The following is a 27399-nucleotide window of genomic DNA, read 5'->3' on the forward strand; positions in this document are numbered from 1 at the left end:
TTATATTGATTCATTCCTTTTTAAATTTTGATCAAGGTTTCTAGGAAGCTTAGCATTTCTTTTAGCCTTTGGACTCAAAGCTGGGTGAGGATACATACAGGTCAAACATCTTTTCTGTTCAACTAATAAGTAGTTTTCTCTTGGCACAAAGTGGATGATCTTTTTAAGCTTTTTTTAAATTCTTTTTTAGGTATTTTTAAAATTCATGCTACTGCAATGAAAAAAGAAGTTTGTTGAATAAATATTCTGCTTCAGAATTTTTTTTTTCAAACAAATTAAACATTCAGCTTAGATGAAAGAATGTGATCTCTTTCTGCTTCTGGAGGTGAAACCTAAATTAAATTAAAGAATGATTTCTGAAAAGAAAACACACTGATTGAAGCAGGTTTGTACAGGATGAGGGTTTTGTTTAAGCAGGACTTTATCCTCAACGGTATGTGCTGTACCTTCTCTCTTCATGCCCATGGCCAAGCACTTCTGGTAGCGGCAGTATTGACAGCGGTTCCTCTGGCGCTTATCGATAACACAGTTCTTGTTGTCACGGCAGGTGTAGGTCAAGTCCTTGCGAACGGTTCGTTTGAAGAAACCTTTGCAGCCTTCACAACTGTAGACACCATAGTGTTTTCCTGGAAACGGGAGAAGATAGAGGATGTTTACCTTGGGTTTTAACAGGATGTTTCCTGGATTATGCTAAAGTGAGTCTCACATCAGATAAAATACAGTAGAAACAGCAATAAATTCAGGGCATGCATGAGATTATTATTCACTAAGTGAAGCAACGTAGCAAAAAAGTAAAAAAAATCAACATCCAGATGACTGGTATTACAGAGAATGGTAGAAATGACTTTTCCAATAATCTCTCCCATGTGCTGCTCTCTTTTTCACATTTTGTCACATTACAACCACAGAGTTTAATGTCTCTTATTGGGATTTTATGTCCTAGATCAACATGAAGAAAGGTGCAACAGTGAAGGAAAATCAAATATCAAATAAAAATCTGAGGATTGTGGCATGCATACAAATTTAGCTCCCTTTTGTTTGATACTCCTGAATAGAAATCCAGTGCCACCAATTTCTTTTTTCACTTTAAACAGAAAACTAACACTGACTGAACACACAATTCTTAAACTGAAACACGATGGTGGTAGCATCATGATGTGGTGGATGCCTTTTTTCTGCAGGGACATGAGAGCTAGAAAGAGATGGATAAAGGACCATTCTGAATAGAGCAGAACAAAAACATGCAGCCAGAGCTATAATAGAGAAAATTTTAGTTTGAAGACTAAAAGCTCCTAGACTTATAGTAACTGAGGAGCTGAATACATATACATGCCACACTTTTCAGATTTTTTATTTGCAAAACTAAACAAATAAATAAAATAAAATAAAAAACATGCACAGTCGATCCCCACCTATTCACAATTCATTATTTGTGCATTCAGCTATACCCTGAGAAAAGAACATCGGCACAATGCTGCATGACATGCTATAGGCCGGCGTGTGCAAACCAGCCAATCCAGGAGCTCCATTCTCTTTTTTCAGTTTTCTGTGTGTATTAATAAATATTAAAGTATATTTAGTGTTTGAACTATTAAAATAGGCAGCGTTCTTTGAAGGGATCTGAAGTACTTGTGTATTACAGATATTTGCAGACTGTTGTGGTTCCTAACTACCAAATTACATGTTGGACTAAGACATAAGTTCTCTCCAAAGTAAAGTAAAGGTTTGTGTCTGTAACATAAAAATACATGAAGATTACATCTGTTTTCCACCTTGGGTCAAAGCAGGCATCCTAATGCTCTCCACAGGTGGTTATTTATGTGACACACAGCTCTGAATAAGTAATTAAGACGAACTGCAGCACTCAAGTTGTGCTCAAAACACAAAAACAGCTGCTACCTAACAACCTGCTACTTACACTGAAGACATGGTGCTAATGCGCAGTCATGGCAGCAGCATATGGGAACTGTAGTTTGATAAGCATCTGATCATAATTATATCTTTGTTCTATCAAAGTGAACAGACTCTTGAGTTTGTAGTTTATGTTGTGGTTGTGAAAGGAAACAAAGACTCACTGCACTGAGGACAGATTCCACCAGGACTCTGTTCTCATGTCGGCCTCTTGTTCCTAACAGCTACAGCTTTTGTTTTTTATGATGGATGGAGCCCGTTTTCCATCTTCAGTGTTGCTCAAACTGTTTGTTCAATATCTGCTGCTTAGACCACCAGAGAAGATAAATAAAGCCCTTAAGCAACACCAAATGAAGCATGACTTGCTATTTAACGCTGTTTTGATTCTCCCTCCTCCCCTATCGGGCAGAAGCAACTCCGATGATGCAGGATGACAACAAAATTCACCTAACCCCTAAAGGTTAAAAGCTTTTAACGCTCATCCCAGGGGAAAATGATTCAACAGACATCTATTTGTTTATGATGGAAAAGGAAAAATAAGAAATTGATTAAATTTTTGACTGCAAAAACCTTTAGAGTTACTCATTCTTGAAAGTTGAAGCGGCTGAGTTAATTCTAGGTCAAATGATAACTCATGATCATCATAACTTTGAAAGGCAGATGCTTTGTTAAATAGCGCTTTTAGCAATATCACTTTTCAAATCAGAGTAAATAATTTTGAAATATTAAAAGTGTAACCTATATTTAGCTGATTTACACTTTTTAAAGCCAAAGCAAAATTTAGGCCAAGTTTGTCAGAATTATGTCACGAAGTACAAAATGCAAAATTAATATGTTATTGTGTTTTGTATTTGACACTGAACAATAATATATTTCTATTCGGTTCAATCTGTTTGTTTTCACCTCCAGCTGCACCTCTGTTAGTTTTTTTCCCCCCACTAATAACATCAACGTTGTGCAGTTTCCCGCACATACAGTATTTCTCTATTTCAGTAGAAGTTGATGTGAGGTTTGGTTGCCTCATGATTTATGTTTGTTCTGAAGCGCCTCCTTGCTGCAGCCTTCATGTGCTTTTCCCCCCCAAAGTGTGGCCTGACTCTGGCTTTCCTACCACATAGCCGAGATTTCTGAAGAATTACGCTGACTGTTGTCCTTCCAGGAGGAGTCCCCCTGCAAGAAGCTGAAGTCTGTAGTTGTGCCAGAGTGGTCAGCGAGGTTGCTCTCTGCCGACGATCGTGTTTAGATCTCCTTCGGAGGTTTTTTAGTGCGGCTCCAGAAGGATTAAGCAAGATTTGGGATAGTCCGACTTCCTTTTAATTAGGCAATAATGAGAGACGATGTCATCTGAGCTGTTTACAGATTATTTCAAACCTTCCAGGGATCAACAGCTCATTATGATATAATGAGGGAGAGAGTGGGGTAGAGTTTCTTTTCTGTTGATTTTGATGAGATCATAAAAACCCCAACAGGAGACCAATAAAAACAGATTTCAGGAGAGATATTATTATTGTTTTATGGGGATGTTTTGACCTTCACAAACATAGACTTTACAAATGTCAATAAAGAGAACTAAGCGTACAGTGCTATGAGCAAGCTTATTAATGAAGTTAAGTGAAAGGAAAAAGTCCCTATGCCTTTTGAATCTACTCTTACTGCTTGACTGGACTTTGTTTAACAATCCTCTCCAGGGCTTGGTTATGCCTGTTGCTTGTGCAAGTTTCTACTGTATTTTTTTCCTTTTTCTTTTCACTCAATTTCTCACTAATGTGCAACACTCTGCGACTTACCCTTGCTTTCTATCTTACCGTTAAAGATTGACGTCGGTTAGTTTCCATAAGAATAACTTGTTTTTCTTAGCTAAAGTGACCATTTTGAAGATTTCCCTGTGAATGCTCAAAATATAGCATTCTGTGTGTAATAAACATACAGAATATATTAAGAAATTTGTATTTTTTTGGAGAATAGTGGCCTTTATTTATGAGTAGCAGGACAGGAAGTAGGGTAGCGAAAGAACCCAGGGAATCGAACCCAGTGGTGTTCAATTCCCTGGGAATCGAACCCAAAATTCACTTTTTGAATGAAATGACTAATTGAACTCGTCAATAACATTCCAATTGACTGAGACACACCTGTGCTGTATCGATGGCCGTCCCGGTGTCGGTGCACTCACCTGAGGAGCGGTCGCCGCAGATGGCGCAGATGTGTTTGGTGAGCGACAGAGCCGTGCCTGAGGGCTGAGCGGGCACCTTCATCACGCCATTGAGGCCCAGCGGGGGCTTAATGTCCTCCGTGCTGCTGACCGAGTTCATTGGAGAGTTCAACTGAAACATCAACACACACAAACACACACGCCGACGGGTCACAAAACCAGACCCTCTGAACTCAAAACAGGCAATATTACACACTTCACTGCACAGCGGCTGCTAGATAGTTTCTGTGGAGTTAAATACATGTTACTTAAAGCAGACATTAGAATGAAGTTTGTCGTGTGGAGTATTAACCACTTGACCAAACTTAAGAAGAAGAAAAAAAAAAGGAAATTATGTAAAGTGAATTATTAGCAGTCCCAGAAGTCCTCTTCGCTCCTGTTTTAGATCTAAATCTGGTGCGGCGGGGATGCTGCACCACTCAACCTCAGAAACTCTTTTATTCATGCCCCCTACAAGCCCCGCTGGCTCCAAAATGCTCAGTGCTAGCATAACTACCCTGCAAAATTTAACAGCACAGCGGAATAAAGAGGCAGAATTTGTTGCAGCAGTAGTGCAAACGGCAGCTTTTAAACACAACTTCAGCTGCTGCCTGATACCTTCTGTTTGAGAAATGTTCTCCCAAGGAGGCCTCTCTTTGCCTTCTGTTGAAACCGAAAAGCCAGGAGGGTCAAATTATTTCAACTGCCTAAACGTTGCTTCCAGAGAGGATAAATGTTGCATGGCCAGATGCATATACTTCACAATGACTAAATGCAGTTCATTAAACAAGCTAGCCAAAAGAACTACCTCATGACAAAATGAGAAATGTAAAAGTCTGCTAGTTCAGCACAAGTTGGCAAAGCAAATGAAAGCTATTTTATTAAATATATACATGTGGACAACAACTTTCTCAGCTTGAGAAAGCGCTCTGGGTGTAGGGCAGAAAATCACAAGGGAAACCTGAAGAAACAAAAATTTCCTTCTTGGTTTTGGTTTCATACAAGATCTCTTCAGTCATGTTTATAATCATCTGACAGAGTATGGCAGCTACTAAATAAAACATTTTGTATCCCTGTCACGTAGATATATTGTAAAAAAGAAAAGAACATTTCTAGTATAAATAGTGGTAACATAGGTTGAACAATTATTTGTCAATTCTTTAGCTCCACATGTCACTTTTATATCCAGATTTGATTCTGCACTTCACTGCACACCTCTATATTTATTTGTACAAGATCTATGATTGATTGTTAGTCCATCCCAGACATCCTGAGACTGAAATAAGTCTGGACGAGATTAGCTTCACATTTCTTTGTTTTTGCAAGGAAAAGTTTTAAGAGCAGTTTATGAATATAAATTTATGTTTGAGAACTTAAGAAATGTTTCCAAAGTAATCAAAAGCCCAAAATGTTCTCCATACAGGGCTATTAGATGAGCTGGAAATTTTTCATTTACTTTCTCATCTTATTAGGATAAATTGTGAAGGACCACTATTGTGAAGTAAAAGAACAAGCTAAATGTTACTCAATGTCATCTAAATGTGTCTTGAAGGAGTTGTAAAATGTCTAAGTGATACCAAAGCATTAAGTTTGCAGTGAAGATTATATTTTGACCAAGATTCAAGATAAGAATGCAGTTCTACAGAGTTCAGAACAAAGTCTGGCAGAGAAAAGAGAAGCCAACTCATTCATCACAAATCAGAGCAGGAGTTTGAAGGTGTGACCCAGAAAAGCTTTGAACTTAAAAAATATATCTTGTCTCGTTAAACTAATCAAGTGCCAAGAAACCAACTTGTCAAGTACAGGTTGTTAATCTATTAATCTAGTCAATCTAGAAAAAATACATCAGGCAAGTTGTCAAACAAAACAGAAAACTTTATGCATTTGTTCCATTTACAGGTTTTGGGTGTTTTTTTAGCACTAGTGTATCTACCTCCATAATGCAATTCAGCAATTTTCATTAGACCTTCCAGCTACGGGTCAGAAAACTCCCTTACCGTAATACAGAACATTATGCTGCTGTTCTCACAGGGCTCCATGAGCTGCTGTGGCTCCAGGCCTCTTTTTTCATCTTTTTTTTAAAACTCCAACAGCCCAGAGTATGAGTCCTGCTTAACAGCATCGCTACGAAAAACGCAGCTTATGCAGTCCATCCATGAACAGAAATACTCCTGACCACAGTGCTCACCATCGGCTAAAATAGAAAAATTCAAAAATACAGATTTCTTTGCTTCCTTTCATCCATGTTTCTGTACGATTAAGCATGACATATGGAGTGTTACAGCAACTCCGGGAATATGAGCAGAATTTCAGACTGAAAGGGTTTGAATTACTGACAGATATTTCCCAGATGCATCCACAAAAATGGATGATTTCACTGCAACACAGGAATATCTTTAGGTCACGCTGTGTCATCACCTCCTGGTTTGATCTTCATGATTTATTTTTTCATAAGAACACAGAAAATGTTGCACACAATCAAGTATTAATGCTTTGAAAAAGATTTAAACTGAAAGAAAAAGTCAATTAGTAAAAAAAGGGAAACCTTTTTATGGTTTATAGTTGAAAAGATCACAAATCACAAAATTGAATAAAAAAAATCTAACATAAATGGCCTACAAAATCTGACTTGGCAGTTGTTGAACAGTCAGTGACACCATTCACGAGGAGGGTAAGTCACATTAATGGCAATAGAAATAGTAATATTAATGGAAAGTTTAGTGGAAGGAAAAAGTGGAGAAATCTCATGTCGTCTGCTGCAGTTGGTCCAGAGTGTTTTACCAAAGTCAGCACAGGTAAATGCAAACCCGGTTCTTCCCCAAAACATCAGCAAAGTGACAGGTGTGTGCAATGATTCATGAGAACGTTGCCCTAATGAAGTTCTGTACAGTATAGATTTCAGTAAGTTGATATTTCAATATTATGTCATTTTTATTCACCTCCTCTAATATTATAATTATAAATATGCTCCTGTCATATGTTGAAAAAACACTTTTTGTTTAGAAAACCAAAGAAAATCAAGAAAAAAAAGGGGGAAAATACCTTATCTGAACTATAAAAGCTGAAAACATGACATGACTGCACGTTCATTTACAGGATTACACACACACACAAGCACACTCACAGTATGAGGTCTTACCTCCCTCAAATGCCTGACTCTAGTTTTTTTTCCCCCCGTAGCGCAGCACTCGCAGAGCTGTCTCCTCGGCCGGGATTGTCTCTATCAAACCCTCTGTCTGCCTGACAGAAAAGATTCTGCCTCTCAGGCTATTTTCAGTAAACTTGCAACTCAATCCCAGCAAGACAGAGGCAGAAAGCCTGGGAGGGGTGGGCAGACTGGGGGCCGGGGGGGTTTCTTTCTCTATTGCCAATGGCAATAGAGACAAGGCAAGGGGATTAAAGTAGCTCAGGACCAGTACTGGAAATAGAATACACGAGCTCTCCCTTACAACACACACACAAACACACACCCCCACACACGCGATGCTTCATAGGGAGGTATATCAGCTGCAGGTGGAACTACGCTGCTCGGGGATACCCCAGCTACAATACTTTCCTCAGCACACAGGGTCAAAGGCTAATAGGAAGCCTTAGACTTAAACTTAATCAGAATATGGAAGAGGAACGATTCATTTCAAGGACTGAAATGTAGGACAGAAGATTTCCTGAGGAACAATGTACAGCGTGAGCGGCTGGAACGCTTCGTGTGCTGCAGGTGTTATGTAATGTGCCATGAAGGACGTCTAACTAGTGCAGTTTCAGCTAGTGGGTGTTAAATTCGTCGCAGAACTGTTGCATTTGATTATATGTTCTGTGCTGGAACACGGAACGTCACATTAAACAAGATACATTACGAGTTTCCTGGGGGAAAAGCGGGTCCGTTCAACTGTTAGCATGCTAAGACACAGAGTGGAGGAGTCGTCCTTTGAGGCAACAGAGGACGAAAAAGAAAGAAGAGCCGAAACAGAAGAAGCCTCAGCCTAAGACGGGCTTAGCGTGATTCAGAGTCAGAGCCACAATGGCACTTCAAACGGAGAAATCAACTCCTCATGTGGCTCTTCACCTGCTTTTTATTCAAGGGCACCTTGGTTAATGTAGAGGAACTTATCTTTAACTGTTTTCTTCTAAAAAGCTGTAATGGAACTCCTTCAAAAGGTTTTCCATTATGCAGCAGGAGCGGCATATCCAGGAATAGAGCACTCTACTTTACAATCCACTGTTACAGATCTCACTGCCCGCCACTGTATCACCGGCTGCAAGCTGCTTATCTTAAGTATGATTAATTTTTTTGTAGCTTTAATTTACTTTTGCCTCAAGGCGTGAAGCTTTAAAAAAAACAAAAAAAACATCCAAAAATAGAAAATGAAGTGCCAGGAAGTCAGCGGGCACTGTTCAAATCCCCTGTTGAAAGAAGGGAGAGGCCTAAATGGCAAACTCAGGAGAGGTGAGGACAGGGATCAGGTCGAGATCTCACCTCCAGATAACCCCCGCTGCCCTTTCACCTCTGACACCTTGTGACGATTACTTCCTCCTAAAAGCAAACTTATCTGGACAGCTCCGTAAAGGACGGGAGGAGCGAGGAGGAACTTTCTTCTGCTCGCTGCGGTGTGTGTTTGTGTGTGAGAGTCTTATCCGGACACACATCAGCAGAGATAGTGGATCAGGTTTCACACAGGGAGGCCTGTTAATGGACCCCTGACTAGCCTGTGTGCCTTCAGGGGATCGCAGTGAGACAAGCCTCTCTCTCCTGGGACCGTTTGGATATCAGACACCGGTTTGAACGCAAACGGCTCACCAACAAACATGCAAAGGTTTGATTATCCGTGGAAACATTTACCCTGCATCTCTTTGTGGATGAACTTGCAGAATCAGAATGCAGGAAAGCTGTGTTTTAAACCTGCACTGACTTGGACATCAATCATGTTTGAAAACTGATTCCTTGGACAGTCTCTAGCTGCATTTCCATTAACCATGACATTTTGCAAATTAAACTTACAAAAATAAATTTGCTTAATGGAAACATGACAATTTTGAGAAATAAAAAACATGTTTTTTGTTAAAAAATTTTGTGCTAAGACCAGGTGGCTTTTCAGTTGTAAAAAAAATAAATGTTTTTTGCATCACACGAGTCACGTGATCAGCACTGAATCAATACTGAATATATGTTATGTAACTGTTAACATATGTCGTTGCCATGATTTTTATCAAGTTGGACAACCTGATTCACATTTGATTTTAATTTAATTTCTTATTTAACAAGAACATCGCAATTGCGAAATTGCGTTTTTTCCATTTTAGCAGAAAAAGATTTACACACATTTGTAATGGAAATAAAACTACTTACTTCACTCAACAAAATATGCAAACAAGGGAGTGAAGTTATTCAGCAACTTCTACGATAGTCAATAGCTACTTTTCCTACTGACGAGTTGGCACTGCATCAAACTCAAAGTCAGTGGCAGGCTGCAGATTTTCTCAAAACATCTGTAGCTTAGGTTTTCTTGGACACTGTGTATCATTTCCTCACAGCCATGTTACATTTTCAACTCAAATTTGATGGTAAGCAGAACAGAGTCCAGCCAAAACAAGCAGACAACAAAACTATTCCTGAATATGCAGTCAAAATGGCCACATCACAAATCCACCTTTTAGGAATCTCAATTTTTGGCGCCAAAAACCTGGTTTCCATGAAGGTAGAAGGTGCAAATGCAGCAGAAAATCTCTTGTCTGGGAAATTATCCGCATTAGTGAGGACTAAGTGAGCAAGTAATTATTTATCAACCATTAGCAAAATCCTTCTGTGGTTACATAAAAATTCCTTTAAAGCAATCCTTCCTGTAAAAACTTCATGATTATTGTCGCAGGCTCTAATAAAACACAGTCTCGGTTCTCTCCTAGTGGCTTAGTAGTAGCAGACATGATTCCAGACAGCTCGGAGGTTTACAACTCGCCCCATGCTGTGCCACAACAGATAAAACGAAGCCCTACTGGCTCAGTTTAGATATATGTGTGTGTGTGAGAGAGAGAGTTGCTGTGGAGTTCTGTTGCTGCGGAAAAAAGGCGATTTTAGTGAGACTATCAGTGGCATAAAACAGCTGAACCTTATGGGGCAAAGTGGAAATATGCAGTGACTTTCAGCTGTTGTGTCACCTCAGCGTGGCAGCATCAGAGCGTGCGTTTTCTTCGCTGTTTTTAGCATTTGTGAGAGCGCACGCAGAGCTCGGGTGCATTTCAAACATGCGTTTGTATGTTTTTGTTGCGTGTGCACCCCAGCGTGTGATTTTATGTGTGCAAGCAGACATGACTGTAACACATACTCCTCCATGCGTGCGGTTGATTCTGTACTTTCAGGCTTCTGTGAGTACTGAAGAGGATATGATGTTTTATGTGGAACAGATCCTCACATGTGGGCAAATATCACACTGCCCATTACAGAAAAACTTCACTGTGGCAACCTTATTCTAGCTGGTGTAAATAAGAGTTAAAATGCGTGATATCTTGCATCTTTCCCCCCTAAACATATTGCATTGTACTGTGACCAAACATCTCTATGTTGATCAATGATCATTGTTTGACTCCTCTTATGGTTTAGTAAGGTGTAACTTGGTTCAAGTCATGCTTCAATTTTATTTTAAGACAGAAGAAGCATTCTCTTTCAACCTTTCCTTTGTTTTTTCTAATCAGCCAGTTGAGTATGAGGTGAAGTTCTTTGTGGGTTTTCTTTCTTGTAGTTTCTCTGAACATTGTCTGACTTTTTGATGAATTTGCTAGTACGTCCTGCCTGAGTGAATTAGGAGCAGTTTTAAATGTTTCTACTTAACACCATAACGTGTCTATAAATTGTCTTTATGGCCATATAACCCTTCCCAGATTGATGTAAGGGAGACTCTGCTTCTTTAACATGATTACAGATGTCTTTCCTTCTTGACATTGTGCTAACACACTCATGCATGCATCAGTCCTGATTATGTATAATCACCTTGGTGACCATCAACTATTCAGTTTCTTGAATAAACAGTACTTGACTATTAGGCATAGCTGTTTATAGCTAGTTATATTGGCAATTATTAAAACTAGTTTTCCATTACTGTAAATAGAATTGAAATATTATTCAAAAATGTCTGCTGTCTCCGAAATAATGCATGCATACATAAACTTTTTAATGTATTCTGTCCAATTGTGCAAGAACTACATCCGAGCGATCCCTAAGGTGTTTTCCCAAATGTTGGTTTGCCTCCGTTTGCCAACATTTCCCATCCATCTGGCTGCGTGTGTGTGAGTGTGTGTGTGTGCGTGTGTTGAGAAAACAGTTCAAAAGTTCAAACAAAGTCAGACTCTGGCAGTAGCTCTACGTATTTACATTTATTGTGAAACTATTTAGGACATGAATGTCATCTTTTATTAAAATCTTGAGATCTTGTAGCTCGTTTTTGGATCTAAAAGCCTTTTCAGCATAAAGATGAGATAAAGTCCAGGTATACATTTTCTGTATGTATGCAATCATCTGGTGATAGATCATATCTTTCTAAGTGTGCTCTGCTGTGCTACATGAGCATGAGCAGAGGCAATTTCTTTTGTCAAACTACACATAATCCAGTAATAATTCAAGGGGTATTTTTGTGTCAAACCACAACGGCGTTTAGGATTTCTTTGATTAATTCCTTCCTGTCTGTCCCTGAGTAGATAATGGGGTGGGTAAATCCCCGTGCAAGTGATCCAGCTTTTAAAAGACTTCTTTACTTGAGTATTAAGGTGTCACGCAGCCACTGTGTTCAATATTTAATGACTATTTCCACCTTGAAACTGAGAAGCAAACAGGTTTTTTCTGCCTTATTAGACCCTTAAACAAGCATGAAATGGGATAAAAAGAGACGGAGAACAGCAATCACACAGTCTGGTCTTTGCTGTGAGCTTATTGAGGTCCAGACAAGTTAAATGTCTTTCAAAGAATTAATTAACACCAGTCGAAAAGTCTAGTGCTGCGAGGGATTTGGTTCCTTTTTGTTTTTAAAGGACAGAGGTCCAGAATTAAAACACCTATTGCCAATTCACTGACACCTACACACAGAATGTCATTGTTAAATTATTTTACTGGACGATAAATTGCCCCAGTAATTACTGTGATCAACAATAATGTTGTTTTGAAACCATTTTGAAGTAGTGTATTGATAATGGCATAATAATGCATGTTTGGCCCCTCACATTTTGTCGAGAACAGTTAACGTTAAAACTGGAAGGTATTTTGAATATCCAAAATAAAATACGACAACCAAAAACAATACATATAATGGGAATAAAAGCCACTTATAATCGAACATATCTATTGATTTTTTTTGTTAACAAAATTGCTGTAGCTTTTGATTTTGATTATTAATATTCAAAAGATATTAAATGCAGCTCAATCTGATTAATCATGCAATTAACTGACTAATTGCAACAAACACAATAATGCAGCTTTCCAACCAAAAGAGACCCAGACCACGTTCTGTACTTTGCATGTGAAGCTTTATCTGCTAAGCTTTTTCCTTCCTCTCAATTTTCCAACTTTGTGCAGCTATACAAATGACAAGAAATGTCTTTTTGTGGCAAACTCTCTCTGTAGATGGTGTCAGTGAGTCTCTGTTAGGACATCTGTCAAAATAGCAATCTTCTCTACACTGAAAAAAATAACTCTTTGGATGAACATAAAAAAAATATGGAAAGGATTTCCACCTGATTACTTTGCTTTATTTCAGCACCATGTGATTCTGTTACTCCTATTTAGAGCAAATGTCAACAATAATAATAACAGAGATCAACAAGACATTGAAATAAAAGAAACATGGAAAAAATCCACTTACTAACTTCACCTTTCACATGTGGGAGAGTCGGTATTGTACTTCATAGACATGCCACGGTGTACATTTCAGCCCACAGACAGTATTGTGTTGCAGTAAGATCACACCAATAGATGCAATTAGCTCCAAAAGAGATTATTCCAAGCTCAAAATAAATGTGTTCCCCTGAGGCACTTCAACCGCAAAGCCATGCGCCTGCTTTCGTAGAACATTGTTTGAAACTTAAGACCAATGTCACTGTTTCTGTTGCCCTATAGATATGCACATGTTGGCATCTACTTTGAATTTCCAACACAAGTCAGAGCAAAACAACAAGTCTTGGAGTTTTCATATTAACTTTTTAGAAAACTTAGTTTCAGAATAATTTGAATTGACTAACTTGTAATCCTTTTCTCACATAGCAGCTTCATGTGGGACTCTATGCAAGCTCAACGTTTTATAAAAATATTTGAACAAGCTTCTTAATCACATTCATTTCTCTGGCCAATCTCCACTCCCCGTTTTTGTCTAAAATCTCTAAAAAGCATTTCTGAAACAAAAGTGAACCCGCCTGGTGTTTCAGTGCAGCTTCAAAGTGAATTACAGTATTAAAGCCGTTTGGTTCAAAATATCTCACATTGTCACACAGTCTTGAGTGTATCATCAGGATCAGATAATGTAGTTTCAGTCATATCTATGTGACACATTGCATTTTGTAAATATGAATGATGGATCTGTTAATAGCGTGAAATATGGTGTTCTGCAGGACTCAGTTCTAGGTCCAGTTTGTTTTTTTTCTACACATCCTTCATTTTGGCTGTATAAAATGAAAATATGAGATCCATCGCTGACAGGATTAAATGAAACTTTTAAAGAATAAAGAACATCATCATTTACAGGTGTGCTTTAAAGACAAACCATGGAATGTCCACTAAACCAAAGTAATCAGTCTTTGGATGGCTTCTTCCTGTATCTTAATCCACCATGTTAAAATGCTTAATCATCCCAAACTCCCTTCTTTAATATATGACGGAGTGACCTCCAGCATTCACTGGAGGTCACTAGAGGTCTCCAGTGACCTCCAGTGAATGCACAAGTCAATTCAGCAGAGCACATTAGGGATGGGTTGGAACGGGAGATTTAGATCATGAATTTACAGTCGGTAAATCTGCAGCAACTGTATGATGTTATCTAAATCAGGGACAAAATCACTAAGATTGTTTGAAAAAGTGAAGAATTAGGACTGTTCTGAAGGTGAAAGAAGGTCCAACCCATTACTGGTAAACTGTACAGTATTTATGTCACCGAGAATACATTTTGGTTTTAATTTTATTATTGCTAGCTTTATGTTTTGTACATCAATCTACTATATTTGAATCCTTGTTTATTCTTTGTGTAAAGCACCGAGGATTACAATTATGCTTGAAAAGGGCAATTAAAATAAAGTTTTGTCAGGTTTCATTTCCAAATCAGGACGTACATTTTATCAAAACAAATAATTGAAAGCCAAAATAAAGCACTGGAAATGTGCTGCACTGTTTTCCTTTTCCACAAAGAAACCTATGTTTTGAGTCAAGGCCTTTGCTCTCCGTGCGTCCATGCCATTTCAACGTCTTTACAGCAACAATTCCTACGTATATTTCAGACTAAAAGCCCTCTCTGGCAGGAACTTGAATTTTGTCCCAACAATGGGTGGAACGATTATAATATGGAGCAGATGCAGCAGAGTCAACTTGTACTTCTCAAAATAAGGATTTGCATCAAAGAGGAGCAAAGCTTCCCTAAACAATGACTTAAGTGCTGTGTGCTAAGTGCATGTAAACTGAACCATTACATTAGCTGCAGAAAGGAGTATTAGGGAAAAAATAATATTTTCGTCTGATTTTATTTGCTACCTGCAAAGAAGTTTTGCAAAAAAAAAAAGATTTTCCAATATAAGGTTAATTGACATGAGAGACCCTTAATGGTTACTTAAGGAGCCTAAACAGAGTCCCTTTATGTGACATGGCGACCATGACATCATGCAGAGTGACCGCAATAGCCATCAAAACCTTAAGTAGTGGAATGGACTTCATGACTCCCATGCAGGAATAAACTGAGCTCCACTGATTTCATTCTTTTGAATATTTTCTGTTTTTGTCTCCTAGCGACTCCCGTCTGAACATGTTGCCCTTGGAGCTGGAACATGACATCACCGCTGCCGCTCATTTATAACTTATTAAGTGCGCGTTCCGTTTTCTTGTAAAACATTTACACTTTTTTTCTGCATCAGTGTTTATGTTGCGTCCAAATCCAGGCACAGTCATGCTTTGTATGTATGTTTCTTTTTTTTTTTTAAAGGCAAACTGGGAAACTGAGAAACAACAGTGGCCCGTTGTTGGTTTAGGATCCTCGGGGAGATTTCAGAACCGAAGCGCAGAAGCCAAAGGGGTACTGGTTTAAGCCGCAAAATGGAAAGTTGGACCCTGCAGTGGTCTGATAATAAAGGACCCCTTTTTCAGCAAAAGACAACAGCCAGACAACTCCTGCTATTGTAAGTGGAAGTGTGAAATGTGTTCCAACCCCAACACATAATCCCTTCCAGCTGCACAAAAAAGTTGTGGCGTCTCTGATAGAGAAGGACGGTCTGTATTGTCGGTGTGTTGAACCCTAAGGACCAAACCGCTGAAGAGTCTGATCAGAAAGAGCCCTGTTGTGGCCTGCGAAGCCTTAAAACCACATGCTGAAGCTTGAATCCTGCAGATGTCCTTGTCCTTTACCTCCACAAACAAAGACCAGCCTTCAGAAAGCAAACTCACAGACCCTCCATGCATTTTGAGTGACAGTAAAACTCAGTCAACATGTGGCCTTTTTGCAAAAATATGTAGTTTCCTTTCTGATCTCCTTCATCAAAACCAAGGAGGCAACCAGAACGCAGTCATCAGCCATGAGAAACCTACAACGTTCTTCCTGAAAAGTTAAAAAGGACAGCTCAGGACAGATGAGAAGCATGGCTGTTTTAGATGTAAGAACTGACTGGTGAAAAAGGCTTTAGATGTGGTTTGGTTTCTGAAACATGCAAAACTACTGAAAGAACAGAACATTTAGTCATCTTATCCCTGCTTTCGTCAAGCAGTCTTGTGGATATTTGATGTTACGCCTCACTTATTTTTATTATTATCATATTTAGGGGAAAATAAAGCAGGTTCCTGTAAGAAATGGAGTGTTTTACTGTGATTTTAAACGCTATTACATGTTTTTGTACTTGGGGGGGGGGGGGGGGGGGGAAAGCACTTGATTGCAGTTCATGCTGAGAAGAAGCTTCTTGAGGGCAGGAAGAAGTAAAGGAGGGACGGTGCACAGCACGATATATGCCTGGTAAATCATCAAAATTAAAGTATATGCCTGTAAAATGTGTGTGGTTAGCAAAGGCAGGGCGGTTAAATACAGTAGAGGCTGAGCTGGGCAGTGACCTCGTTCCAGTTAAGTGCTCTTGAGAAAGGATAGTCAGCCAAGTGTTAAGAGCAAGCGGCATACGCCGTCTGACTCAAATCACGTCTCATCAGAGGTGCCGCGCCTCACGACCACAGGGCAACACCACCGTTTTTAACCTCTGAGCCCATCCAACTGCTGATCTCCACCCTCCTGCAGCAGCAGTCAGAAGCTTACAGGGTCTCAGCTAAGCAAACAGGGACTGGTGAGCACCTGTAAAGCACGGGGGTCACGCAGGAAAAAGTGTAAAGATTTGAGTGAATTTGCCAAGGACCAAGTTTTGTTCTGTGAGGTGTTCCATGTCTGCAGTGGTCAGTATCTATCAAAAGATTTTGGTCTGTCAAAGGAACAACGATTAGAAGGAGTTTCTCAAATTCCTGAAGAGGTTAACGCTGCTTCTCATAGCAGTGCACTGTCTGTCAAGTCAATCTACCATAAAGGACTGTTTGATGAAGTGTGTTAGCACTGGTTGACCTTGTGGCTAGTTCCTCTAGATTCCCCAGAGAACACCAGATTCTTGGTCATCACTCTGATCAAGGCTTCTTCTTTGATTACTTAGACTAGTCAGGCACTCAGTTCTGGGGATGATCTCAGTTATTGCAGCTAAATGTCCAAAGTTCCTGTTACAGAAGTTGAAAATAATAATAATAATTAAAATATATATATATATTTTTCAACTAAAGATCAGGAATAACATACCATTTAAGTCTTGCTTTATTCCATCTCACAGAAGACTCAGAAAGGCGTTTCCTGTGTCGGTCCAACATGAGTGAAGAAAAATAAAAGGTACTACAAAAACTTTTCACCGGTGTCAACAAACTAATGCTCTCCCTACCATTACCACAACCAAGACACATTCCTCCCTTAAGAGTCCTTGAAGTACATACAGTACAGTTAGCAACCTTTAACTTTAAATAAAGAGATTTACAAAATATATTTTAAACATTAACCATGCTTTTCTTATCTTGTTTTTAAGGGAATATCTTAAATATTCAAAAGAAAATAAAGCTTGAGAGGTTGAAATACCACAAGCCAATCCAAAAACGGCATTCATTTTCCTTGGTGATGATTGGAAGACCGCTAATATTAGCTTCTGTTTGAACGCTAGTACAGTTTCCACTGTGCATGTTTATGAATGTTAAGGTATATATGGTGTTTAAACTGTTAAAATAATTAGAGTTTTTAGAGAGTCTCAGGTATTTGTGTACTTTAGCTATTCATGGGTGGTAGCGACCTCTAACCCCACACATAGCGCGGGTCCATTGCACATACATTTTGCATTTAAGCCTCAGGCAAACATCATTAGGAAGCCTTAATCCGATCCCCAAAAGTCGTAGATCGGATGTTTCAAATTTTCTTTTGCGTACCACTGAAGGAACATCGCATACGCCTCCATCAGGGATTCAAATGAGACAGATAAACCCAAATTCACCCCTTTCCAAAACGCTTCTAACCTGAAAGCCTAAAGTATGCTACTACAGTACATGAAGAGGAGCCCAAACAAAAGTTCTGGGAATAAAAAGAAAAGAAGAATCAGAACGAAGAGGATGGGGAGAAGGACGGGAGCTTTCTAGCTATGAAAAATATCATCCGTTTTCATAAAGTGGCCCTAATCCCCTCCTAACTCTATTACATGTGGGACGCGTTCCTTATGAAGGTGCAGATGAGCTTAACAACAGAGAGAGAGAGAGAGAGAGAGAGGGAGGGAGGGAGCCCATCCCTAAATAGCAGCGCATTGTCTGGATTCTTTAACTCAATTATCAATAAACACAAAAAAGGTCTAGCGAATGCATTTTGTGGGGAGAAACAATTTTAATTTCAGATATGGGTCCAGACTGAAACTGGGACACTGGAGGCTTTGATGTCTTAATTGTGTATGTGTGTGTGCGTGTCGGCGTGTCTGTGTGTGTATTGTTAATGCCAAGGAGTCTTTTTGATGGAAGACAAGAGACAGATCAGGAAAAAATGGGAAAATTGAAACGATGTGACAAAAAAAAAAAAGAAATAACGAAAAAGGCAAACGGGAGAAAGGAGCCCAGACAAAAAGAAAAAGAGAGAAAACCAGTGGGAGAAAGTGACATGGATGCTTTGGTAATAAAAGCGCAGAGCTGAAGCTGGTGTTTTTGAATAGGCCTTGATTGACTATGCCACGGGGTCAAAGCGGGGCCTCTGTGGAAAATTGTATAATGGTATACGCGTCTGAGTGTGCAAGTCTTAAAGGCCTCTGATTTGCACTTATGGGATGTTTGAGTGCAGTTTGTAAGAGATGAAACATGACCATTTTGTCTGCATGGTTTACAGGGCAGCTGTATTGGCCTGTGATTTAGGAAAACCATAGTGGTGGCTGCTAAACATTGATCTTTCTGGTTTCGCAAGGTGTAATTAAACTCAAAACAAGCTAAAGGCAATTATTTTAAGAAAACATGCTTATTTGATGTGTTGCTGAAAGCTAACCCCGAAAGAAATATGGGTATTTTCCCCTGATCTTGACTTCTAACAAATTTTCCTTTTTGAAAAACCACAATTTATCAGAAATGTATAACTGAGAACAAAAGTGGTGAAATTAAAATGCATTTTTTCCACGTTGTACAAGTATTTTAGTTTTGAAATGGGCTTATCTAAATCTGCTTTGAAAGAGTATTGCAGTACTTTAAAAATGTAGAAACTAAAAGTAAAATATTTAGCTGTTCAAAACAATATTTCACTGTATTTTTCAAAAATCTAAGTTACATTTGATCACTTGTGACTCACAATACTAAATATCTAGAGTAGTTAAACCTGCACACTGAGCACATGTTTTATTGAAACACAGGTTGAAATATTTGTTATATTTGTGAAAACACACAAAAAAGGAATTTTCCAGAAGTTTTGGCATTGGGGCAATTTACACCAAGAGAGCTGTGAAAGATGCAATAGTTAATAAATTTCTATTTTCTCAGTTTGTAACTGGAACAACTTCACATGATTCCTCCACTATTTTCTTTCTCTCCCGTCTCTCTTTTTTTTCTTAGCATGTTTTAACAGCTTTATCCAGTGTTCAGCAAACTAAACATGATAAATATCATAAATCTTTTCATGTCAATATGTGTTGTAATGTGATTTAAAAGTTATTAAAAATTGTTGAAAGCTCTGTAAAAATGTAAGTCTTTGCTTGGCTGGTTCTGAAACATGAAGAGTCACTGTACCCAAAATGTCTCAGTCACACTTATGTCATACTCGAATTTAAAGACAACCAATAAGTTTAAAGGAAAGCAAGGTTTACATAAGAAAATAACTAAATGAGCTGTTTTTGATTAGGTGGTTTTGGGTCACTTGTGCAGTCACCGTCAGAGACTCCAGAAACACTAAATAAAAACGTCTCATAAACAGACTGGCTAAAACCAAACAAGTAATCCTGCTGCAATTTCCTAACCCAGCCTCATCCAACAGAGCTGTTCTGGTCCAAAACTTTTGCCGAAATTAGATCTGGTTATTTTAGTTTCCAAAAAGCACAGTCCGGAACAAAGACCTGTTGTATGAAAGGTTGCTGTGTGGCTGTATATGAAGAAAAACTCTTTCCTAATGGTGTTTACGTGAAGACAAACTGAAATGAGCCAAATTACAAACATTAATTAGTGTTTATAGTAATAAAGCAAAATACAATTAGAGAGTAATGTTCTCCATTAACTGCAAATGACAATTTTCTAGGGCTAAAAAGGCTTAATAAATCCTGCACTTGCTATTATGATAAAGGAGCTTCCATCATTCTCATCAGCATCTAGAGCGCTGATGCTTGTATGAGGTGCGGGCATCCACTGCAGTGGGACTCTAAGATGCCTAATATACATAATATGTTAGAGGTATGCAAAGTGGAAATTCATGACACAACCAAAAAATACTGCACTAGTAGTCGATAGCTATCCCAACAATGAGCACAATGCCCCCAAATTCATCTATCACTGAACTAAGACAATTTTTTTAAACATTAATGGTCTGGTTAAAAAATGGTCAAAAAAATTCCATAATTGTGCCAAATACAAACCCAATAAAGATGAAGTAGGTGTGGACAGACGCGGTAATATTTATACACCAAAACGTATTCTTAGAGTTTCGAGTTTAAAGTGCCTCATAGATCGGGTAAGAAGTCTCCATCACATTTACATACAAACATGTATGCAGCACTTCTATTATATAATGTAATAGTAATCCTGGAAGTATTTGATGTTTAATCACAACAAAACAAAACCAAACATTTATGTGACAGACCAACGCAAAGTAGAGAAGGATTTGGAAAGTGGAAGACAATGACTTGCAGAGGTACTTTTCATTGCATTGCAGCTACAGCTGCCAATGTCTTGTGGTATGTTTCTAGTTTCTCTGTTGGATCAGATTTAGAGTATTATCACAGATTATCAATGAATTGTTGAATTAATTCAACAATTCATGTTGTGTCAGAAGACAACTATGTCAAAGTGATGGCAAACTGTTTGAATTAAATGCCAAATATTAGCAAACTTTGATTTGTTTTGATGTGTCAAATTAAAGCTGCCTAAAACCATATAGACACGCCACATTTTTTAGATCTTATCACAAAATCCCAATTATGCTACACTGAAATTTGTGGTTAGAATGTCGCATAATGTGGGAAAAGTTCAAAGTGTGTATTCGCAAAACACAGATTGTGTATGTCTGCCTGAGGCCTCACCTGTGGGCTGATGCTGGGGCCGTAGCCCATGCCAGGTGAGTTCATGGAGTGCGGCCCCATGGGTGAGCTAATGACTGAGAAGGGTGAGGTGAGGCCGTTCATTGGTGAACTCAGGGTGCTGATGGGAGAATGGAGAGAGCCAGAGGGTCCCATGGAGGTGGGGCTCAGCAAAGAGGGATGCATTCCACGATGGGAAGTAGGAGAGCCTAAAGGTGAGGAGGTCACCTGTCCTGAAGAATCTGGTCGGAAAAAAAAGAGAGAAGAATTATTAATGAACATCAAAGAATCAACAGCATTTTTGTTTTGAGGTTTTATAAGCCCCACAGCTCCATAAATGTATATTTTCCCATGAAACCTTAATGATCTGTTTTCTAGAGCACCCTCAGAATATAATTACAGCTTTTCTTGACCACAGCTGTTAGCACCAAAAGTCTAGCACATCTGCTAAAGTGTAAAAGCAGGTGTCAAATCTGGGCACTGTCCAGGAAAAAACGGACAATTTAGCAAAAAAAACCCCAACAAAACAAAACACAAAAAAACCCCACCTCAAACTATTTCAACAGGATTAGTTCAGAGAGGAAAAAAAAGAGCTCAAGCTAACACAAGGGCCAAATGGGAATTGGCGGTGTCGACACAGTCGCTCTGCTGCTCTCTCTGGTTCTGTCCCTCAAACTTCAAAAGTGCTTCCCTCAGGAATGCAGGAGGTCAGCATGCAGAATAAACCTACTGTATAATGCATGCGGCCGATGAGTGGGGTAGTAAACTTGAGAGAACAGAAAAAAACATGACCTTGCAGCACAGCCCAGGAGAAAACCTGCAGCTGGGTTGTAAGTCACAGACGGCAATGAAGCTAAGGTCGTGTATGCAAGAGCTCATCTGACTTCAAAAACTAGACTTTTCTTTGACTTAGGTTTTACTGAGCTGTCATCACAGAGATCTAAGACAGACAGAAACATGAGCAAAGACACAGTGATGAGAGTTTTGGAACAGGGTTTCAATGCATGTTGATAGAAACGTTTTTCTCGTTTGCCTCTTTCGGTGCTGCAGTTTCCTGAACTACAATCTTTACTTCCATTCTCCATAAACTTTCTTAAAGCAATTTACTTGTAATGTTAATCTTGCAGAAAATTAAATATTTAATTTATTGATGTTTTGTTTAAATTTTGAGGTGTAATAACAACAACAATTACATTTTATTTGAGACATCCAGTGATGGTGAGAAATCTAATATTTTTCTGAAAAAGCTGCTCACATGCGAAACATTTTATTCAATTAGACGATAAAAAAAGAAACGATAATTTAAATGACACCACTTTTAATTCTTATATTATTTCACATAAGCCTTTTGATATGCAATTGACACTAGCCTACACTATTTAATCCCTAAATGATCAAGGCTGCCAGATTTGGTACATGTGTGCCACTGAAACAGAAACACATTTCCTTCAATATGGCTCCAATGATCCAAAAATAACAATGCTTAATCTGCTACATTATTTTGTCTGCACTGATGAGGTTAAACTCACCTTCTAGCAGACTTAAACTGAAAGTGAAACTGATAGCATGACCTATTTTCTGATTAATTTGATTCACAATCATCTGGTCACTTTGAGTTTATAATAGAGAACAATTTCTTCTTCAAATGGTCAATAAAATCTTGTATATTAACCCAAAAGTGACATACCCCACCCAGATGCAGCAGAACACTGTGAATTCAACATCCTTGACACAATACTAAAGCTGTATTCAGGACAAAAGCACAGGAAAAGTGACCCATGTACTTCAAAGTTGTTGCAGGACATAAGGCTTCAACGATTCCTCATGTTCAGAACTACGTTAACATGCTTTTTCAATATGCAGGCAGATGTGGAAAGAGGAAACAGCTACGCGCATGAAAATCTGAGTAATCTAAAACTGATAGTAGGAGATTTATAATGACCATTGGCAAAGAAAGCTGCAGCTGGTGCATCTGTGTCATAAACATATGGGTAGCATTTCTATCATACTCACATGTGTAATAATTTAGTGGCTTCTCCAGCTTCACTCACCAGAACAAAAGAAAAAAAAAAAAAAACAGTGGATCTATCCTATGTCTCCTGCCTGATCCATGTGTCGTACAAATACATAGACACAATCACAATAAGTGGAAGAGAAGAAAAAACACATTTCTAATGGCTAACAACTGCTCTGCACATTCACAAATCAGTTCAGTCTGTAATCTCCAGACTGATACATCATGAATGTCTATCTATCTGATTACATTTTCTACTGTTTCTAGAATGTGCCCACCCACATAATTCCTGAAAAACATTAAATAAATAAATAAATTTTAAAAAAGGCTCTTCCTGAACCAGCAATTCCCACAGCTGTTCCTCCAATTGGGTTTTAATTCAGGCAGATAAAGCGAGCTGTGGTATTAGGGTTGCCAATCCACCATTGTACGGCTCAGCAGGAGATGGCGCAGGGGCGTGTGTGGGCGTGGGCGTGTGTGTGTGTGTGTGTGTGTGTGATGAGCTGGGGAGTGGGAGGGCTTAACTGACAGCAAGGCTCCACCTGAAGGGGGGATGACAGAGACGAGCTGGGAGGTAAAGCCGGCTGCTTATGTCTCTTTCTCTTCCATTCATCCTTTTGCTTTTCTTTTCTGTTTATTTCATTGATTAAAGAACTTTTCTGGGTGACATTATGTTACAATGTGATACAGTTTGGTGTGGATTATCTAGTTTGGTAAAACCTCCCAGTTCAGAAAGCTTTCTCAGAGCAAAATATGCTTGCATGCGCTTGTGTGTGTGTGTGTGTGTGTGTGTGTGTGCGTGCACGTTTGTGTGCTTTTGTCTTGTTAGAGATGGGTAAATGGTGTCGGATTACAGCTGGATATAAAGGACTCTGTCCTAATCCTTGAAAAGCTACACATTTTTTCTCATCTCCAAATTCCCCATTTTTTCTGAATGAAACATCCAGAGTTGTCCAGATATTTTTAGTATAAATACAAAGTTTATTCTGGATTAATGGCATATACTCTCTCTCTCTCTCTCTCTCTCTCTCTCTCTCTCTCTCTCTATATATATATATATATATATATATATTTTTTTTTTTTTATAAAGGAAGGTTTTAAATATAGAACCGACATAAAAACAAGGATAGGATGGCTGGAATAATAGTGTAAAAGTATACAAAATGAACAAATAAATAAATGGATGGATGGAAGAAAAACTTTCTTTGTACTACACTGGAACACCCTGGCAAATATTTTTAGGAATTTTCATAGATTTCCAAATGGCAAAGAGACCTTGAAGTACATGATAATGAGCAAAAGAAAGGCTGAAAAGAAATGAAACTAGAACAACATGTATAAAATAACCAAATACACAAGGGAAGTACAGCAGTAAAGAATTCAGCGAGGGGCAGAACGTTATAGGACTGACAAACTGTTCGTTCCTGAGTTTTTATCACATCTCGCAGAGCTGAGGACAGTCTCAAGAGCTCAACATTTCTGGCATCAATTTGCTTCATTTCACAAGCAGCATAAAATAAACAAACTTTCAAAGATTAGATAAAAGCTTAAGCAAATTAGTGATCATAGGCAGGACAGATAAGAGTGCAGTAAAAGCATCTATAAATATGAGCAACATCTGCCCAAGTCCTACAAGTGTCAGATAAAAAAAAAGCTGACTTAGGGTTAAATAGGAGCAGAAAAAGTCTTTGTCGCCTCTAGCTGCTGCCTGTCAATTGCTCCAAATTGCTTGGCACATTAAAGCAAAAGTGACAGCTACAAATAAGCAAATTAGGGCCCAATCTTCCTGGCAGGCACAGACAAGAGCTTCCCCTACTTATCGGCTCTCCTCTTCATTCAAGCATCTCCCATTTCTAAACAATAGCTCCCTCCCTCTTGCCTTCCTTACTCTTTTGTTCTGTTTTTTGGATGTGATTACATGGAGGGAAACTGCCAGTTCAAGCGCTGGCTCTCGCAGGCTTATGTGTTTAGAATGTGATAAATGGATGATGCAGATGAGAGCAGTTAGTGAGATGAAAAAGAGAAAGCGTTCCACGTACAAACAGAATCGCGTGGCATTTCTTCCTGCGCCGGAAACAACTTGTTTACATTCTTCGGCTGGAGTGAAACTGATGTGATAGAGACTGATGACAACTTTCCAGAAAAATGACACTTGCACAAAGCTCTTCAGGTTTGTCTGGAATGAAACGGAAGGGATTGTCATGACACGGCATGAGTTTTACTGTAGAAACAAAAGAATGCCTGCAGATCACGAGTGTAGTATAAATTCTCCTTTCTAGAAATATTTTGAGCTTTGCTTGTCTAAACATAGCCGATAGCTTTGATATGTTGGTGGTGGATGTTGCAATCCTATTCATGTTGTAAAATGCACACAGTATGTGCTTTTCAAACTAGCCTTTGTGGCCACATGTGGCCCACAATAGTTGTGGTGGTTAGCTGTGAACAGCTAAATTCCACCATTCAAAAAAGGCTTAAACTGCATATTTTAATTGTTCAAACACCTACTATGCCTTAATATGCATAAATACACACAGTGGAAACTATTTTACCGCTATCACAGAAGCTAGTATCTACAATTTTCCTTATCTACAGACAGTCAGGAAAAAAATGTTAGTCCAGGATTTGGAGCTACATTCCACAGGAACAATTATTATTGGCCATTACAAAAAAAGTAAGAAAAAGTCTCATGTGAATGTTGGTACAAGGCATGATGGCTAAACAACAAACATGTGGAACAAGATGCTCTAATGAGAAGACAAAACTGTTGCAAGACTTCAAATGATCAATTTTGATGGATATATGCAAAGAAAATGAGTAACATCAGTCTGTCAGTATATTGTAGTGACAGATCCTAAAAGGGTTGCATCTCTATGCAGATGACACTTTTAAGATTTGTATGTGCAAAAGAAAACAAACAACTATTGTAAAAAATCCTTTCAGTTAGTAGGTAGGTATTACCTTTTGTTGGTCTATTTCTCAAAATCCCAATGAAATACATTAGAAAAACAACATAAATAGTGAAACATTTGCAAAATTCTGTAATAAAGATAATTAGTTAAGTTAGATTTTCCTGCTAAAACATTTGCTCAATTGACCTCATCAGCACTAGAAAAAGAAAATAAATAATTGTTGATCATAATAAAAGACACAGACAGATTCTGCAGAACTCTGAAGAACCAAGCCTGAATTTTTTATCAAGCCCATAAGCTGGAGTTGTCTGTGCCATCAGCAAGGGAAAATGCATTATGAAAAGAAAGGATGCAAAAACCTTCATATGATAGTTTGAACTACCCTAAAAGCAGCAAAAAAAAAAAAAAGAGTGTGTATCTTTAGCCTGCTTTCACAAATGACAAATGTAGCTCATAACAGCTAAATCTTCACTTTGCTTCTGGTAACTGAGTTTCTTTTCTTAATAAAAAAACCCCCAAATATTTATAACCTTGAGCAGATACAATTGTTTCTTGCTTGAAGGCCAACTTCTCTTCCTCTGTTATCCAACTACTTGTGGAACAGCAGCGATTAGGTGGAGAATATGTGGGACACAGCAAAAAGAGAGAGAAAAAGAAGACAAAGGGAGAAAGCTCGCAAATCCCTGCAAATCACACACTTTGCGTCCAGCTGCCTTTCTGAAACTGAGGCGCTTAAATCTTGATCAGTGGAATTGACCCTCTATAGGCAACGATCATAATGCTTTGCATTTGATTGAGGCTGATGCATACAGATTTAGGTTAATACCCCCATGTCCAATCATCACTTTCCTCTGAGACTCTGGGATTTTCACCAAAACGACACACATGCATAAAAACATCCAGATGGGCTATATGAGGGTCCTCATACAGACAATTTGTTTTCTATACCTCCATGCAGAGGGGGTTTCAGAGCACAAAAAGTGAGATACCAGCCAAAACAACATTTTATGCACTGAGTTTGCTGTGCATCCATACAGTACTGTAACAGCAAAACTTCAGCTCTAACAGGAAGAAAACTTGATGAAAACCGCAATCTTTGTTTCTGTTACTGTTAATATTCACAGGGACATTTTAGGCGAGGCAGGTGAGTCACTTTTAGAAGCTTGCAGAGCAGAACAGCGCAGCGCAGCACAGCCAGGATGAAACATTAGTCATTAGCATTTCTCCGGATGTGTTCAGAGGAAGGAGAGAGAAGAAGGGAGGAGGAGAGGGAGGAAAGACGTGGCTAAAAAACCCAAGAGATTCAGTTCGTTGCATTAAAAAAAAAAATGCTCAAAATAACACAATAGTCTGCGTAACAGCTTTATTTTCCAGAGTTTTTACTTCTGACGTCTGTATCACCATGACGA

General features: G+C 38.7%; 1 protein-coding gene across 4 annotated transcripts in view; it reads right to left on the reverse strand.

Moving 5' to 3' along the window:
- Positions 1–27399, reverse strand: part of rxraa (retinoid X receptor, alpha a) — a 124002-nt gene that overhangs the window by 26935 nt on the left and 69668 nt on the right. For 2 of the 4 annotated variants that reach the window (XM_028025429.1, XM_028025431.1), the window contains exons 3-5: positions 21071–21309; positions 4082–4241; positions 447–626 (exon numbers count right to left, since the gene is read on the reverse strand). In XM_028025429.1, the coding sequence (XP_027881230.1) occupies positions 447–626; positions 4082–4241; positions 21071–21309 (579 nt within the window). The remainder of the gene's footprint in view (positions 1–446; positions 627–4081; positions 4242–21070; positions 21310–27399) is intronic. The other 2 variants (XM_028025432.1, XM_028025430.1) reach the window with 1 other exon arrangement.

The sequence above is a fragment of the Xiphophorus couchianus genome, chromosome 8, assembly GCF_001444195.1.
Source record: "Xiphophorus couchianus chromosome 8, X_couchianus-1.0, whole genome shotgun sequence".
Classification (NCBI taxonomy): domain Eukaryota; kingdom Metazoa; phylum Chordata; class Actinopteri; order Cyprinodontiformes; family Poeciliidae; genus Xiphophorus; species Xiphophorus couchianus.